The sequence below is a fragment of the Oncorhynchus keta genome, chromosome 15, assembly GCF_023373465.1.
Source record: "Oncorhynchus keta strain PuntledgeMale-10-30-2019 chromosome 15, Oket_V2, whole genome shotgun sequence".
In the NCBI taxonomy this organism is placed as follows: Eukaryota; Metazoa; Chordata; class Actinopteri; order Salmoniformes; family Salmonidae; genus Oncorhynchus; species Oncorhynchus keta.
The window spans coordinates 24,159,795-24,179,354 of record NC_068435.1 but is presented as its reverse complement, the minus strand read 5'-3'; the positions used below and the strand labels follow the sequence as shown (position 1 = coordinate 24,179,354).

Here is a 19,560-nt window from a genome sequence, read left to right as displayed (position 1 = left end):
TTATGTTATGACATCTGTCTTAGAGATGTTATTAAGATAAGGTTAATGTCATAATTCGTCATATATTGTCACTGTTTGTCTGGTTTCCTGAAACAGAAATGTATTGAACTTAACTGTTGTTATGATCTGTGTTTTTTTTTAGGTTATCATGGAAGGTGACGTCAGATCGTGTCTTAATGCATGGAAGGAATAATTTGACCATAGACAGTGTGTGTAGACCTCAAAACCCTCCGTATAACAGGCTGAAGAAAGAGCGACAAAGGCGTGCAATGAGAGAGACAGTGACTTTTACCACTCCTATCTGAGTCCGAGCCATAAACCAGGGCCGGGGTGCTGAGAGCGCGTGTGGAGTGAGCGTGGAGAGAGAACAAGCTCAGATGAGAGACTTCTGTATGTGAGAGAAACGGAAGTATCTACTTGGATATTAAAATGGGGACATTATCAAGGGCCATGAAATGTGATAGGCAAAAGTTACATGTGCCGTTGGGAAAATGAACTGTAAACGATATCTGAAGAAGACACGCTAGAATGGTAAGTGCCGGATGAAGGAGGGGGGTTATACGCACTGCTATCTATTTAGACTGAGAATGCATTGAGATACTGATCTTTCTTTACCAGGCCACTAATGACAGGGTCAAAGGGGGGCTGTAATGAGAAGAGTTATGACCGGCAATAAAAAGTTGTTTATAAATGTATGTTCTAAAAGGGGTGATGTGTGCTAAGTTGATAAACTGGAATTTGAGCCCTAGACTCAAAGTAAGCACTGAGGTCAGTCCTTCTAAATTTGGGTTGGATAATTGATAAAAATGTTTTAGTCGTGATTGGGATACAGCGAGAGAGAATTGCTGAAGCAGAAAATGTAGAAAATGCATTAGGAGCATAGTGTGTTATGGGTTATATGTAATGATAGAGGAGTATCATTCCCAGAGACTGTATATTGTTGCAGGAAGTGGCTCATAGAAGAGGGAGGACAACTAACTGTCCACAATATGGCAACTAACTAACTGTCCACAACTAACTGTCCACAAACATTACACATACCTAGATCATGGTGAGAGTAGAAGAGATAGTGGTGGCATGTCAGACACTATGGTAAACTTTCAGGACACCTGTGACTCAGAGTTTTGTTAGGTTGGATATTATTCCCAACTCATTTTGTTTTTCTCCAATTTCTAACAGCCGGCGAACATTTGACAAATTGCATGCAGGAGGTATTCTCACGGCAGGCGCTGTAGGGACAGTAACTGAAGGAGCTGTAGGGACAGTAACTGAAGGATCTGTAGGGACAGTAACTGAAGGAGCTGTAGGGACAGTAACTGAAGGAGCTGTAGGAACAGTAACTGAAGGAGCTGTAGGGATAGTACCTGAAGGAGCTGTAGGGACAGTAACTGAAGGAGCTGTAGGGACAGTAACTGAAGGAGCTGTAGGGACAGTAACTGAAGGAGCTGTAGGGACCGTACCTGAAGGAGCTGTAGGAACAGTATCTGAAGGAGCTGTAGGGACAGTACCTGAAGGAACTGTAGGGACAGTAACTGAAGGAGCTGTAGGGACAGTAACTGAAGGAGCTGTAGGGAGAGTAACTGAAGGAGCTGTAGGGACTGTACCTGAAGGAGCTGTACGGACAGTAACTGAAGGAGCTGTAGGGACAGTAACTGAAGGAGCTGTAGGGACAGTAATGTACCTGAAGGAGCTGTAGGGACAGTACCTGAAGGAGCTGTAGGGACAGTAACTGAAGGAGCTGTAGGGACAGTAACTGAAGGAGCTGTAGGGACAGTACCTGGAGGAGCTGTAGGGACTGTACCTGAAGGAGCTGTACGGACAGTAACTGAAGGAGCTGTAGGGACAGTAACTGAAGGAGCTGTAGGGACAGTAATGTACCTGAAGGAGCTGTAGGGACAGTACCTGAAGGAGCTGTAGGGACAGTAACTGAAGGAGCTGTAGGGACAGTAACTGAAGGAGCTGTAGGGACAGTACCTGGAGGAGCTGTAGGGACAGTAACTGAAGGAGCTGTAGGGACAGTACCTGAAGGAGCTGTAGGGACAGTAACTGAAGGAGCTGTAGGGACAGTAACTGAAGGAGCTGTAGGGACAGTACCTGAAGGAGCTGTAGGGACAGTAACTGAAGGAGCTGTAGGGACAGTAACTGAAGGAGCTGTAGGGACAGTAACTGAAGGAGCAGTACTAATAGCGAAGGATGCTATATTGACAGCATGGAATTGGACTACTGCGCAAATGAGGGGTATTGTGAGACAATAGTCATGGGCCATGTTGGAAGTAGCAATGTTAACTTTAGTAGCATTGTTGGGATATCAGTTAATGACAACTCATGTCACATGGATTGGTATCTGGTAACTGGGGGACCGATGGGAGGAAAGGGGATGCGGTTACTCAAATATCACAAATTATGTTGTCAGGAAATGACCCATGTGTTGCAGTGTATATATCCTCAGGTGAAAGCAGAGATATAACCAAGGGCACAGGCTGAATACTGGAGATTGAGTGTACATCAAGAGACACCAGGCGGGGGTGTTGGGACAGCATTGGTTTGGGACACAAAATTTACCTACAGTACCTGCAGCGGTAAATATCGTCATGTCTCTCCGTGGGGGGGTGCATAGTTCTCACGTGAAGTGAGATCCAGCTGCATAATGGGTGAGTGAAAACATCATGACAAAGGAAGCGGAGCAAGAGAGAGAGAGACTAGATTCCCCTGTCAGACATACAGATGGGTTGGGTCTGGGAGCTACTTTAAACATCATAGTTGGGTTGGGTTAGCTGCTTTATTGGTTAATGCATCATATGATAGAGGATAGAGGGGTAATTGTACTCTGAACAAAATGTTGAAGGCATTGAGCATTGATGTGAAAGCACATACTGTACTGAGTTACGTCAAGAGGATGTAACGTTGATTAGGGATAAGCACTTGTATATCAGGTGAAATGCAGGAGATGGGGAACAAAGTGAAAATGACATGACTTGGAAACACCTCTCGGAACCTGGGGCCAAAAGGAGAAGACTGGGCGAAAGCATGAGGAAGCTTTGTAGAGCTTTCATTTTTGTGGAAACCATCAGGAAAGTATCCGGGAGGCATAGAGTCGGGTGAAGAGAGAGTGGGAATTGTCAGGGTCTCAGACTTTGGTTTTCATGCATATATAATTATGCATAGCTTATCACATTGTTAATGTTGTTATGTTTTATGTCTTTTTGTTGCTTTCCAAGCTTGTGCTATTACTCTCTTAGTAACCAGAAGGGGGAAGTGGAGAAACTAAAAGCTGCTCCATTGCATTTTGTTGTGTGATGATAGATGGAAATAAAATTGCGTGATCATAGTACAGAGGCCATAAGTCTCTGAAATTGAAAACCAGTGAATGTTTGTTCATTATTTGTTCCATTTGTTAGTTTGTTTAATTCATGTTTTATTATCATTGTTTATCCATGTATTAGTAATTTCCAAGTTTATGTAAATTGAACATTAGGATGCTATTGTTCAAGAGGAAGGACTGTTGGAATCGGCTAAACTTTGAACATAGAGATATTAAATAAATGATAGGAAAGAAGCATAGAATCAAAGGAGTGAAAGAGACTGGATTTTATGTCAGAAGTTATTGGTTCTCTGAAGAAAGACAGATGTCTTTGGAATGTGTTGGGTGGACGGGAGGAGCAACGTGCTGATATAGGGGAGACATATAGACATCTGTGGATTAGGTGAAGGAGGGGTTGAGGTCAGGAGGTGAGGTCAGATTCCCTTACGGGAGTAATAAGGGTTTAATATCTTATTACCCTCTTCCTGTAGAACCATAAGATGTAAGGATAAAATGTAAGGATTGGAGAGAAGGAGGAGTGTCTTAAGTGGGATGAATATAACTGTGATGGTGAGAAATGTTTTGCTGTCTGAATAACAGCTGTAAAGATCCTTTGGGCAGAATTAACTTGGTTAAAGCTTCTCTAGTGTCCGTGAGTTACTTACTCTGAAAAATAAGAACGTAACACTCGCCTCTGTGCTTCTACATCTGCATTGCTTGCTCTTTGGGATTTTAGGCTGGGTTTATGCATAAACACTTTGTGACATCTGCTGATGTAAAAGTGGCTTTATAAATACATTTCATTGATTGAATTTGATTGAAATCACTTTTTCATGTGGCTGAAACTGACAGCTGAAAAAAAAATGTGTTATGAATATCTACAGCAATTAATTGCTGTGGCATAATGCATCTGTGCACTCTATCAACCTCCTTGGAAAGGTCAAATCCTCGTTTGAGATTTATGTTGTGAATTTCTATTAATTTAAACAGGTCTGAATTTGACATTTCAGCTGGTGTTTCCAATGGTCTTCAGAAGGCCTAGCTTTGTCCACTCTCAGCAAATGACAAATGGCTTTTCAAAAAAGGACATACATTCTGACCCTTTCTTTTTCACAATTCCATATACCGAGAACCCCAGAAATAAAACAATACATTTTGTGGAACATGAACCAACAATGGATGCCCTCCAGGAGCTTATTATACTTTACATTTTCTCCAAGTAAGGTATCTCCAATCAATTAGAGGTCTTACCTTTGCTGATGTCCTGGTACTCCAGCCACAGCTGCCTCTGGACCTGCTTGTTGGGGTACCAGATAGTGCAGGCTTCCTCGAAGCCGTACACTGCCTCTTGTACAAAGTGATTACCAAACTCCCTGAGGATGGAGACAAAATCACTGCGGAGGGTGGCACCGTCCAGGGAGTGGATAGCAGAGCTGAACGCTGTTAGAAAACACAGTGCAGGAGTTAGCAACGGACAGGCTATTGACAAATCCATAGTGTCCTGTGTAAAACATAGGAAGGAACATAGAAAAACTATGAAACACATAAATCTGACACACACAAAAAGTACAAATATTTACAGTACATGGTTTGATGATACTTATTTTTTACTACATTCCTTACTCAGAATAAATTATTCTGTCGATTAAAATAATTGTCAAAAGTAAGTAAGACGCAGCTGCAGGTATTAGAAAATACGGAACATAAGCATACTGTACACTTATGCTGCACTTCAATTTCAAGTTTTAGGTAAACATCCTAATGAAAACTTAAGTTTTTGAAATGATGAGCTATGACAGTGATCAGACTGTGATAAAAGTGCCATCTGTAAACTTGAGGCTTTCTTTAAGTCTTAAATTGAGCCTTCATGAATTCCTCATAGTTGAGTCATTAGTATTTACACTTGCTGGTGTTTTCATATCTTTGGGAAAACACTAAATAACATGTACAGCTCTTCAACTTTTCCATTATCATTCAAGAGCCCTAACATTAACATCCCACCACTCACAACAAGCTACTCCCACACCACATTTACATTATGAAGCAACAGTGATGAATGACACAGAACAGTCCTTGTGAAAGATGGTCCTTTGGTATCAGGTGTAAAAAAATCAGTAACCACCCCCCACACACTTCTGTGTCGGATGAAATATGAAAACCTACAACAGTAATGGAAAAAGAGAGCTAGTAATAGAACACTCCTATCGGATATGCATTAGTAATGACACATCTATATACAGTATGTAATGTTTGTGTTATATTACAAATATGTGTGGCGAATTCACACAAAATGCATACAGATACATAGGCTAAATGATACATATGGTAGCCATCAGAAAATAATACGAAAACAAATCCAAAAACCATTCAAGCCCAAATAAACTATTCTGCAACTTTCTGAAAACTCATTACACATTCATATAAAAACGTTTTAGCATGTTGATGTGGGCTGTTCAGATGACCAAGCATCACCATATGGTAAAACATTTGATAAAAAAAATAAATAACTAAAACAATACTCCAAAAGATCCCAAAAAATAAAAGTATGAAGAATGTCAAGGAGCTCAACAGCAAAGTACTGTCAACCGTAGAGAGCCCTTCTGAGAAGTAGTGCTTCACTAAATACTAGGCATGGGCATTTGAAATGATTTCCGTATTTGAATAATATCATTATATATTTTTTTCTGATATCCGGATAGTCAAAATACATGTGTTAATACAATTAAACAATGAACATTTCAATGGAGATTTGATGGCGTGATTTAGCTGAAATTACTAAAACTGGAGACATATCTCCCTCACTAACTTTTCAGCTGTCAGAGCATCTTACCGATCACTGTACCTGTACACAGCCCATCTGTAAACAGCACACCCAACTACCTCATCCCCATATTGTTGTTTATTTTTTTGCTCTTTTGCAGCCCAGTATCTCTACTTGCACATTATCATATTTAGATCTATTACTCCAGTGTTAATCTGCTAAATTGAAATTATTTCACCACTATGGCTTATTTATTGCCTTACCTCCCTAACATTACTACATTTGCACAGACTGTACATAGAATTTTCTATTGTGTTATTTGCTGTACATTTGTTTATCCCATGTGTAACTCTGTGTTGTTGTTTTTGTTGCACTGCTTTGCTTTATCTTGGCCAAGTCGCAGTTGTAAATGAGAACTTGTTCTCAACTGGCCTACTTGGTTAAATAAAGGCGATTTAAAAAAAAAAGAGAGCTGGTGCCCTGCTTGTTTCAGCAGAGGGGTGGGAGAGGGGCGATAGAAAAGCAGGCGCTGGTGTGTGTGACAGCCTATGTGTGTGGCACGGAGGGAGCGTGAGAGAGAAAGTATGGTGTCAAATCCGATTCAAAAGTCGAACAGGTTTGAGATGGAGCGTGTGAGCGAGCAAGATGAAACATCATTGCAGAGCAAATACTTGAGTCGATTGTGCAGAGGACGGATCCCGCGAACGCAGGCCAGCGTAGTGTGCGCAAATTCAACTTGAGAGCTTGCGTGTGTGACTTTGAGCGAGCAGAACTGCATTTCCGCACCTAGTAAATTCATTTGAGAGCAGAGATTTTTGTCAAACTCTTACTACATGTCAAGACCCACAACAAATTTCCAGTTTGCGCTCCAAAATCCATTTTGCTCTATAATTTCATACCAGGGAGAATTATAGCCAATGAACATAGTCTGTAGCAGTCTACTGAATTGCAATTGGTAAGGTTTTTGTAATCACGGCATGATTGCTCTCTAACATGATTTTTTACCATATAGATGGAAGGGGACGGTGAAAGGTAATAACAATAATAATACATAACAATAAATAATAATAATAAAAAAGTCAGTTCGATAGTTTTTCAGGAGCGTAATCAGTAGAGTAATCAACTATGATTTCAATATTGAATTTGAAGTATGTAGTTAATTGGTCTTCTGTTATTAAAACCTCTTAGTGCTGCAGCCCTGTACAGGGATCAACATCAGCGGAAATCAGCGGGAATTTCAGAGTGACAACTAATAGTACTCGATACAACTCAAACTTTCATTAAAACACACATGCAGGGTACTCAATTAAAGCTACACTCGTTGTGAATCTAGCCAACATGTCAGATTTTTAAACTGCTTTTCGGCGAAAGCATGATAACCTATTATCTGATAACATGCAACCCCCGAAATACCCAAAGGGGACGTAAACAGAATAATTAGCGTAGCCGGCGCTACACAAAACGCAGAAATAAAATATAAAACATTCATTACCTTTGATGAGCTTCTTTGTTGGCACTCCTATATGTCCCATAAACATCACAATTGGGTCTTTTTTTCGATTAAATCCGTCCATGTATACCCAAAATGTCCATTTATGAAGCCCGTCTGATCAGGAAAAAACTGCTTTCAAAAACGCAACAACATTTTTTTAAATTAAAAAAGTTGCCTATAAACTTTGACAAAACACTTCAAACTACTTTTGTAATCCAACTTTAGGTGTTAGTAAACGTTAATAATCGATCAAATTGATCACGGGGCGATCTGTATTCGATAGCAGCAGGTCTTGAAATCATGGTCCAGATTCTCCCTTTCATAACTTCCTCTGGTGTACCCGAAGACAGGAAGTGCCTATTCCTCATCTAACCAATGATAAACTTCAGGCCAATTGCCAGTACTGGCGACATCGTGTGGAATCTGTAGGCATTGTAAACTGGACGCTATCTATTTTCCCTTGCCATAGACAATATACAGAGACTGGCGGAGGGATATTTTGTTTTTGTTTTTTTGTGAACAGTTTTCCTTGGGATTTTGCCTCCTACACACGTTCTGTTATAGTCACAGACATGATTGAACCAGTTTCAGAGACTTCAGAGTGTTTTCTATCCACACATACTAATCATATGCATATACTATATTCCTGGCATGAGTAGCAGGACGTTGACATTTTGCGCGATTTTTAACAAAAAGCTGCAAAAATTCGCAGCCTCCTTAACAGGTTTTAAGGCAGGCTATTTATGAGGCAAACTAGGTTAACGTAAAAAGCTAACTACTAACTAGGTAGCTAACTAACTTTAATGATTGATCCCCATTAGCCGACGCCTGTAACGGATCTCGTCCTCCCCTTATGAGGAGGAGTAGCGAGAAGGATCGGAGGACCAATGCGCAGCGTGGATAAGTATCCATAATGTTTAATCAAACACAACAGAACACTGGAACAAAACCATAAACATGAATAAACGAAACAGTCCCGTGTGGTAACAAACACTGACACGGAAGACAAACACCCACGACTCAAAAGTGAAACCAGGCTACCTAAGTATGATTCTCAATCAGGGACAACGATTGACAGCTGCCTCTGATTGAGAACCATACTAGGCCGAACACAGAAATCCCAAATGATAGAAAAACGAACATAGACAACCCATCCATCTCACGCCCTGACCATACTAAAACAAAGACATACTAAAACGTGACAACGCCACTGGTGACAGGTAGCCTTACTGGGGTCCGAAACATAACAAAAAAATATATTAGACAAAATACTTTACAATTGACAAACATTTAAAAACATTAACATGTAGTGTGTGTGTGCACCTACAGTACTAGTCAAAAGTTTTTATATATATAATAATAATATATGCCATTTAGCAGACGCTTTTATCCAAAGCGACTTACAGTCATGTGTGCATACATTCTACGTATGGGTGGTCCCGGGGATCGACCCCACTACCCTGGCGTTACAAGCGCCATGCTCTACCAACTGAGCTACAGCTTCTTTACTTTTACTATTTTCTACATTGTCGAATAATAGTGAAGACATCAACACTATGAAACAATGCACATTAAATCATGTAGTAACCAAAGAAGTGTTAAACAAATCAAAATAGACTCTTCAAAGTAGCCATCCTTTGCCTTGATGACAGCTTTGCACATTTTTGGCATTCTCTCAACCAGCTTCACCTGGAATGATTTTCCAACAGTCTTGAAGGAGAGGTCAAGTTCCTAACCAAATAATAGACAATATTGTTAACCGTTAACTGCATATTTTGAGATAAAGTTTGATTGAAATATAGTTTTAATAACTTTTACCCTGTCAGTTTCTGTGCAGTAAAAGTAAATGAAAATGACCTCAAACCATTTCTCTCTCTCCATCACTCTTTCCATGCAGGTCCACTGGCACTAATATGTTCTCTGCTCAGCTGACAGAGACAAGAGATACAGGAATCCATTATCTTCCAAGTAGGTTACCTTGGAATTCCTGTAGGCACAGCACTCTCTCTCGGACTTCCTGCAGGTAACCATGATATTCACCAATCACCCCCGTAACTTAATCAGTTCCTCTAATTTCTTTGACGCTGTATGAAGGTATTGTGCATAGGACATGTGTCAAATAGAGAGGAGGATGACCAACTACTGTCTGTGTGTTTGAAAGATGGTTCAATACTGAATGTATGTGATAGTCATTGCTAAATAATATGAGTATTGTAGGTAAGGGATAAAGTGAAAACCTATAGGAGGATAGCTCTTCACGAGGTGGGTTGGTCATGAAATGACAGCAGGCTGTTCAATACTGAGCCACGCTGATAGATAAGTGCCGTGGATTGGTATAGGGCAATTCCATGGTGACAGAGAGATGCTGAGACTCATACGTTTCACTCTAAAATGTATGTCATACAAACCAATGATTGCAAATTGTTAAAAGTAGTTAGTCCTTGTGCATAGAGTCATATGGTCAATTTCACTTTGAAATCATTGTTTTTTGTTTGACATACATTTTATAGTGAAACATCTGAGCATCATGATTCCATGATACCATGGAATTGCTCTATAGCTTGGCTCAGTCACACATCGTGTGTTTTCACTTATTTGGATAAATTATTATCCATAGTTGCCACATTTGATACAGCCACAGCAGTCTTATAATTGATTGTTATCTGGAATGCAACATTAAGATGTTTAAACATAAACTCTGTCAGTGACATTTCCTGACTTCTTATTTTCCTCTCTGTTCTCAGGAGACAGGTCAGTGTGTGTAGAGAGAACACGTTTGATCAAGTGGGGTCAGGCTTCTACTTCATCACCCTGGCCCACTACGCCAATGAGGCAGAGGAGGCCAAGTTTGGACCAGTGAGTCACCAACTCATCGTATGCCTTACACAACTAAGCACATATGTATTGCTCCACCTTCCTCAAACGGTAGTGTCCTACTTTTGTTGATCTTTATACCAATGTCTATGGATAGTACAGGGATTTTAAGTTGGGACTTCGACCCCAACCTAATTCCATCTCCTGTATTGTTCTGCCCTATCTATAGATTATGCTGATGCTCCACTGTAAGGAACCTGGAGATCTTCATTGGTTCTGAGGGAGGTGACGTGGCCACAAACAGTGCCTGGAACACCTTCCAGCGCTACTGCTGTCTGGAGAACAGCCAGAGGGTGGTCAAGACACCTGCTGTAACTCCATCTTTAGTGTGTCAGCTCTGCCGCACCTGGGAGATAAAGGTATGGCACCACACTCCCAACAGGCATGTATGCTTAAACATACTTGAATGTTCATTTATGTGCAATCAGCAGTTGAAACAATAACAAAGCGTGCTCCCCGCCCTGTTTCGGTAAAAAGCTGAGGGATTCAAATTCATAGACAGAGCTACGGATGCAAGGACTGACCATCTCGCCTCCTTCTAAAACCCCATTAGAGGAGACGACCCAAGTCCCTCACCTCAGACCTCCTCCAATGGGTTAAGAGAAGGATGTGAGTTGAGAGAAAGTGAGGAGTTGAGCAGAGATTAATTGGGACAGAGCTCATGTCATTGTTTTGGGTGGAAACTTATGTTGAATGATACATTTATTCTGTTTGCACTTATATCTTTGTTCTACTTGTCCTCTTTCCACAGATGACTCTAGCTTGCTGATAACATCTGACTTGATGGGACTCCTGTATTACTGACTATAAAATAAAATGTCCAATGCCAAGTGGAAATCATTTCATATTCTGTAATTGATAGACAATGGTAGTTCCAATCAGACAATTTCTATAAAACAAATATATTTTCCTTGGTGCAATGTTTGGTGAATGCATGGTGTTGTTTTTTCCTCAGTACTCCTTTGAATGCCGTGTGTAGATTTAGTTCTAAATTGCCATCATCAAGTCCATCCTCACCTCCTCCTTCACTGCAACATATTGTACAGTCTGCTGACTCCAGGGCAAGGAAGCGTGCAGGAAAGATCATTGCTGACCCCTTCCACCCCCTCTGGCAAACGGTTCAGGTCAATCATGACCAAAACCTCCCGCCACCTGAACAGTTTGTTCCCCCGTGCTGTGGTCCTCACCAACTGGCCACCTGATACACGATGATCCTCTCATCCATAGACATCGCATTCTGCACTATTCATACAGACTATGCACCCTTGCACTATCATCCCAGAACTACACATTGCACTTTGCACTATCTGCACATCTCATACATGCATAGTTTATGTAGGTGGATCTGTGTCAATTCTGTATCGATATATATATATTTTTTGTATTCTGTTTATCATCTGTCTGTACATTCTGTTTATTGTGGCAGCACCATTTCACAGAGTCAAATTCCTGTACATGTGAATAAAGCTGGTTTATCATATGTTAGTTAACATTCTATTATTTGGGACTAGTTATGTTCTGTACGAACTGTAGCAGATTCTCCCTTTTGTGTCTTCATATAATTAAAAATCCCCATGTGTGTGTCCTTGGGCTCAAGAATTCTCTTCAGTCATCGTCACACATTCCTATAGGCAGGAACTCAAACAGGAAGTACCCATCGTAAGGACTGTTCAATACTGGTCTGACCAATCGGAATCCATGCTTCAAGATTGTTACCATCACGCGGGCTGGGATATGTTCCGGGTTGCCCCTGAGAATAACACTGATGTACTGTTGAAGTTGGAAGTTTACATACACTTAGGTTGGAGTCATTAAACCAAATTTTTCAACCACTACACACATTTATTGTTAACAAACTATAGTTTTGGCAAGGCGGTTAGGAAATCTACTTTATGCATGACACAAGTCATTTTTACAACAATTGTTTACATACAGATTATTTCACTTATAATTCACTGTATCACAATCCAGTGGGTCAGAAGTTGGACATCTACCGTCCTGTGGGTTTTCAGTCCAACCCTAATTTAACACACCTGATTCTACTAATTAGCTACTCGACAAGACCTTAACTAGCAGAATCAGATATGCTACATTTGGGTTGGACTGAAAACCTACAGGACAGTAGATCTCTATGAAGAGGGTTGGGGAGCCCTGATAAACAAACAGCTCTGCAGTCCATCGCAAACAGAATGCTTGTAATAGCCAGTCACAACACTGGACTGGCCAATTTGCTTGTTCATCCAACAATCCAGTGAAAGTGACCAATATAAGGTTTCTAGACACGCACCTGCCTTTATTAAGCCTGCCCACCTGAAATCCAAACCAAAGGTGTCTTGAGTGAGAGTAATTTTAGAAATTGAGAGCGAAAACTTGACAATGACAAGTGACGATTGCTGGTGAACAATTTAATGCATTCGAATAGATCTTTTTTACACATTAAATATATTTATTTGTTTACATTACTATATGTATTTTTGACCTGTGACTGACGTTCTGCTCGCTCAAAGTCACACTTGCAAGCTCTCAAGTTTAATTTGCGCTCTCAACTGCCCTGTGCACTCGCGGGACCCATGTCCTCTGCTCACTCGAACACATTTCTTCTCTCTACCCAGTGTTTGCTTGCGCAATGATGTTTCATTTTGCTTGTGCGCTCCATCTTGTGTGCGTTCGACTGTTGAATCGGATTTGACACCATAGAAAGTAGCCTAAACGACTTGCGCTCGTTAGACTAGCTTGTTGCTGCCATAGGTTATCTATCATACCATCTGGTAGTGCCTGTCTTGACTGCATCAAATCAATGAAAAGAAGGTAGTTAGCTAAAGTAGCCAAGCTAAGTTGACCAACTAGCTAACTAAAGTAGCCATGATAAGTTAGCCAGCTAGCTAACAAAAGTAGCAAAGCTAAGTTAGCCAGCTAGCTTACTAAAGTAGCAAGGCTAATTGATGCTATTTTGCTGCTCTCCCGTCCTTGTCTAAAGGAACTCCATCCATATGAAACAACAGCCCACATGTTCATTGATCATTGTAGTAAGCTCCTTCCCATTTAACCAACTTAATTCCATAACTTTAATTATATTTTGCAGTGATTAGAAATCTCCCAGTTTACTTGTTCCACATGGAGCCTCTGACTGTCGCTCCACTTTGATTGACCGACAATAACAACAAGCTACACGTGTCAAACGTGTAGTAGGGTACCGGTGCGTCTTTTTTATGGGGCGCATTCATAAAAAGTGCCCTAAAAATATTACAATTTAGAATGTAATGGTCTATCCTTGTAGGCAATGTTGCAATGCAGACAATTGAATTACATTTTAGACAAAGCGTTTAAAAATATATATAATAATCAAAAAACATTATACTCTCCCAAGTAATCGTATACTAACCTCCGTTTGGATATTTCAATATTTGAATAACCATTTCCATCCTTACTAAATACCTATCAGCAGGGCCTGTCAAAATCTTTTGGTTTACCTCCGATACAAAGCTATGTGGATGATGATAGCTTATCAGACCATGAAGGGAGGCTGTGCTAAATCATGGCTAAGTGATGCAAATGTGGAATGCTTCAGGCTAATGTAATGTGCCACATTTTGACTTGACTTACACTGTTGAAGTGTGCACGTTACTCACTGCATAGAAGATTAAGATTACCCTGCATTTATAAAATACTGATTAGAACTTTTAATAAATAGAACCCTTTAACAATGAGTTGGTTACCTTGAGAGAGTACCCACTGGTTCAGTTTGACGTGGTACAGGATGGACCTCAGCCGCCATTGCTGGATGAGTGGGTACCCAGAGACCTCACTGTAGTTCACCATTCCTGTAAGAGACACAACATATCATCAGCAATGATTTTCCATTCCAGATAACAGTGCTTCAAAGCATAACATGAAAGAGGTAGATTAACAAAGAAAATAACTAATGTTAGGACAGATAACTTGTACTGCACCTTTGCAAATAGCGACTGTCTCTTATGCAACATATAAACAATGGCTGTCGGTGCCAGATCCTTAATTCACTCTCTGATGGGTTGGAAAAATACTGATCCATACAAAAGACAACCATCTAATGGTATCAAGCACTTTGACTTGATTACTAAACCACCAGATAACAGAATAGAGAAAAATAATTCACATTCTGCCTGCCTACAGAGGCTTGACAAAAACCTTAATTGGTTAGTCCATAAAAAATGTTTTTACAGACCTTGCTTCTTATGGTAATGATTGACTTGGTCAGCTTGTTGCGGAAAATAACAAATCATTGATGGCAAGAAAAGCATAACAAATGTGGCTATGAAAATACATTGGGACGTGGCAACATTCATCATCCAAATCCTTTCTCCAGATGAGATGAATCATTGCTATTCTACCTCTGGTTTCGGTGCGAGTTAAGATCCCTCACACATCACCATATGTAGCATTGGCAAGGTGATAAATCATCTCATCTCCTATGGCAACTGTCAGCAATGCTGAGCTGTGAAAGATATCACACCCGTATATCAATGTAACTTTTCCTTCATATTTGAAACATCTGGAAGATATCAAAAGCCACAACATATCCTTGGAGCTTTGGGAGCTGCTACGTCGTCGGTCAAAACATCTGTGAGACATAAAAGAGCACATTCAGGATGTCATGGAGTAATTCACAACTGTATGAGGACATGTCACAAAATATCACCCTTCTAGGAGGCAGCTACATGTTTTGACGCCCAGAGGAGGACAGACACTGAAAGATCCATTTTATTCTACTGAAAGTACTACTGAATGAGAACTGTAGTATTGTATTGTCAATGTGCTATCCTATTGGTATTGAGTGATTAATGCCAGAACTTACCAATTCACGACTGTATGAGTACCTATCATGCTTCTGAGAGATACTAAAATATATACTTTGTGTTTTCATTAGTAGTGAAATGAGAGCTGTGTTGTCCTATTGCTATTGTGTGGGTAATTTGTGTTCCCCTGTAAAGAACACAAATACTGTGTAGAGGATCATTGTCTTTCAGTATAAATAAGGGGTAATGTATGCACTGTATTTGTAATTCAGCAAGAGAGCCAAGTGAAATTTGTGCCGGTAACCGTTCTTTTTTAAAGCTATTCTCTGGAAATGAATCGCTTGGCAGTGGCTTGACATATCGTATGAACTTGATGAATAAGGCTCTAAATGTGATGTTCACGCATTGTCCTCACCTTGAACAACATTCATTTATCCCTTCTTATGGGAAAACGCTCCCCAAACAATATAATTCCTGGTTGTAGGCGCAGTGCTGCACCGTACCCGTCCCGTTATAATATTAATAACAAGCCAAAACATATACAGGCTATATTCTTTCTTTTCAAAGGCCTTGTCTCCATTTACCCCTTGGGTGCTCTGCACTCGTTGTCTGACAGAATGATTCATATGACTGAACTTAACAGTCTCTACCTAGCAAACCAAAATTGGTTCTGTGAAAGTTACCAGAACATTCGTAAGGTCACGGCAAATGGTCTCATAACACAAAAACTGTCCAGTCGTGCAGATGATTATAGAACATTTGTATAAAACATTCACCTGATGTTGCAAAAATGTTCCTAGAATCTGTTATGTAAAGGTTCCCAGAATGTTTAATTAGGTTGTGGCAACAGTCTGGTGAGAACATTGTGGGGACATCACAAAAGAGATGTTCGCAAAACACAAAAACTGTCCAGTTGTTCAGATGACTCTACAATGCTTTTTTTAAGGTGCAAAAAACATTAATCTGATGTTGCAAGAATGTTTCCAGAACACATTTCAAATCAAACTATTTGTCACATGATTCCTAAACTATAGGTGTAGACTAACATTGAAATGCTTACTTACAGGCCCTTCCCAACAATTCAAGGAGAAAGAAAAGAGAAATAATAGAAAAGTAAAACACGCAACAATAAATACAGACTGAGTAACAATAACTTGGCTATATACATGGGGTACCGGTACCGAGTTGATGTGCAGGGTACGAGGTAATTGAGGTAGATATGTACATACATATAACTAGGAATAAAGTGACCGTAGCAGTTCGCAGCAGCTTATGTGACAATTCCAAAAATGTTGTGCAAAAAGGGTAATTTCAGATAGTCCAGGTAGCTATTTGGTTAACTATGTAACCCTTTCCTGCAGTCAATTAGCAAAAGTGTCCTCTCTGGCCTCATGAGTGGAATGTTATTCATATTTTTCATAATTCTATAATGAATTAAATAAAAAACAAAAATCCGGTGTATTTTAACATACACTAGAATGAACATAGATTGAAGAGAGAAAGAGAAAATACACAAATCAAGAACTAGAACTAGGCAGAGGATATCCGAATATCAAACCCAATGTGTAACCATGATGGAGCTATGATCTAATACTCTGAGGGCACTTTAAATCTCTGTGCCACCACGGCCAAATCTTTTTCTAGAATCTTCTCTCAGGAAAATTCATAGTGGCAACCACAGGTGGAAGTTATCTTATGGCTCATAGAACCCCATTAACTATGGGACCCCATGTTCCATTTCACTCTTGGATAAGTAAAATAATGAATGACTGAGGGAAGATGTGGAACATTGGGAATTACCAGGCTGACACTCCTCCACTAATCTAATGGGAAACTAAAAGTGCATCCCAAATGGAACCCTATTTTCTATATTGTGCACTACTTTAGACCAGATTCCCCATAGGGTGCACTATGTAGGGAATTAGGGTGTCATTTGTGACACATCCTAACAGTAATATAGCAGCAGAGCCCCACTCTTTCTCAGGATACTGACAAGAGAACTAAAGCCTACAGGAGGAGCAAAATGTTAGCTCTTGAAAGGATGTATGGAATGGCTGTACATAACGCCGAAAATAATCCAATGGCAAAGTTAATGGTAGAAAATGATCATATACAATATATTCGGAAAGTATTCAGACCCTTTTTCTCTCTCATTAATCTACATACAAAACAGTTTTGAAAGTTTTGCACATTTATAAAAAATAAAAATACTGGAAATATCTCATTTACATAAGCATTCAAACCCTTTACTCAGTACTTTGTTGAAACACTTTTGGCAGTGATTACAGCCTCGAGTCTTCTTGAGTATGTCGCTACAAGCTTGGTGCACCTGTATTTGGGGAGTTTCTCCCATTCCTCCCTGCAGATCCTCTCAAACTCTGTCAGGTTGGATGGGGAGCGTCGCTATACAGCTATTTTCCAGTCTCTCCAGAGATGTTCGATCGGATTCAAGTCCTGGCTCCGGCTGGGCCACTCAAGGACATTCTGAGACTTGGACTTTCGGGAGAAGCCACTCCCGTGTTGTCTTGGCTGTGTGCTTAGGGTCATTGTCCTGTTGGAAGGTGAACCTTCACCCCAGTCTGAGGTTCTAAGCACTCTAGAGCAGGCTTTCACCAAGGATCTCTCTGTACTTTGCTCTGATCATAGTTCTTAGTCATATAGTCATATCCTGACTAGTCTCCCAGTCCCTGCCACTGAAAATCATACACAGAGCATGATGCTGCAACCACCATGCTTCTCCGTAGAAATGGTGCCAAGTTTCCTCCAGATGTGGCGCTTGGCATTCAGGCCAAATATTTAAATTAGTATTTTATTTATTTAACTAGGCAAGTCAGTTAAGAACAATTCTTATTTTACAATGACAGCCTACCCCAGCCAAATCCGTCCGTCCGACGCTCTGCCAATTGTGCGCCGCCCTATGAGACTCCCAGTCAAGGCCGGTTGTGATACAGCCTGGAATCAAACCAGGGTCTGTAGTGATGCCTCTAGCAATAAGGTGCAGTTCCTTACACCGCTGCGCCACTCGGGAGCCCAAACTAAAATCGTAGTTTTATCAGACCAGAGAATCTTGTTTCTCATAGTCTGAATTTTTAGGTAACTTTTGGCAAACTACAAGCGGGCTGCCTTTTACTGAAGAGTGGCTTCTGTCTGGCCACTCTACCATAAATGCCTGATTGGTGGAGTTCTGCAGAGATTGTTGTCCTTCTGGAAGGTTCTTCCATCTCCACAGAGGAAGTCTGGAGCTCGGTCAGAGTGACCATTAGGTTCACCTCCCTGACCAAGGCCCTTCTAACCCGATTGCTCAGTTTGGCCAGGTGGCCAGCTCTTGGAAGAGTCTTGGTGGTTCCAAACTTCTTCCATTTAAGAATTATGGAGGCCAGTGTGTTCTTGGGGACCTTCGAATGCTGCAGAAATATTTTGGTAACCTTCCACAGACATATGCCTTGAAACAATCCTGTCTCGGCGCTCTACGGACAATTCCTTCGACCTCATGGCTTGGTTTTTGCTATGTCATGCACTGTCAACTGTGAGAGCTTATATAGACAGGTGTGTGCATTTCCAAATCAGGTAGACACTAATCAAGTTGTTGAAACACCTCAAGGTTGATAAATTGAAACAGGATGCACCGGAGCTCAATTTCGAGTCGCATAGCAAAGGGTCTGAATACCTACAGTTGAAGTCGGAAGTTTACATACAACGTAGCCAATTACATTTAAACTTGGTTTTTCACAAATCCTGACATTTAATCCTAGTAAAATTCCCTGTCTTAGGTCAGTTAGGATAACCACTTTATTTTAAGAATGTGAAATGTCAGAATAATAGTTAATTGAATGATTTATTTCAGCAAGTCCTATATCGACATAACCTGAAAGGCTGCTCAAGAAGGAAGATGCCACTACTCCAAAACCGCCATAAAAAAGCCAGACTACGGTTTGCAATAGTAGAGAGAAAGATTTATTTCATATTTTATTTGTTTCATCACATTCTCAGTGGGTCAGAAGTTTACATACACTCAATTAGTATTTGTTAGCATTGCCTTTAAATTGTTTAACGTGGATCAAATGTTTCGGGTAGCCTTCCACAAACTCCCACAATAAGTTGGGTGAATTTTGGCCCATTCCTCCTGACAGAGCTGGTGGAACTGATTCAGGTTTGCAGGCCTCCTTGCTCGCATATGCTTTTTCAGTTCTGCCCACACATTTTCAATAGGATTGAGGTCAGGGCTTTGTGATGGTCACTCCAATACCTTGACTTTGTTGTCCTTAAGCCATTTTGCCACAACTTTGGAAGTATGCTTGGGGTCAGTGTCCATTTGGAAGACCCATTTGCGACCAAACTATAACTTCCTGTCTGCCTG

The 19,560-nt window shown here is 40.5% G+C and overlaps 1 protein-coding gene across 9 annotated transcripts in view; it reads right to left on the bottom strand.

Moving 5' to 3' along the window:
• LOC118394640 (astrotactin-1) overlaps positions 1-19,560 on the bottom strand; it is a 273,688-nt gene that overhangs the window by 106,140 nt on the left and 147,988 nt on the right. For all 9 annotated transcript variants that reach the window (XM_035788061.2, XM_035788064.2, XM_035788062.2 and 6 more), the window contains 2 exons: positions 14,145-14,249; positions 4,553-4,741 (listed from right to left, as the gene is read on the bottom strand). In XM_035788061.2, coding sequence (XP_035643954.1) covers positions 4,553-4,741; positions 14,145-14,249 — 294 coding nt within the window. The remainder of the gene's footprint in view (positions 1-4,552; positions 4,742-14,144; positions 14,250-19,560) is intronic.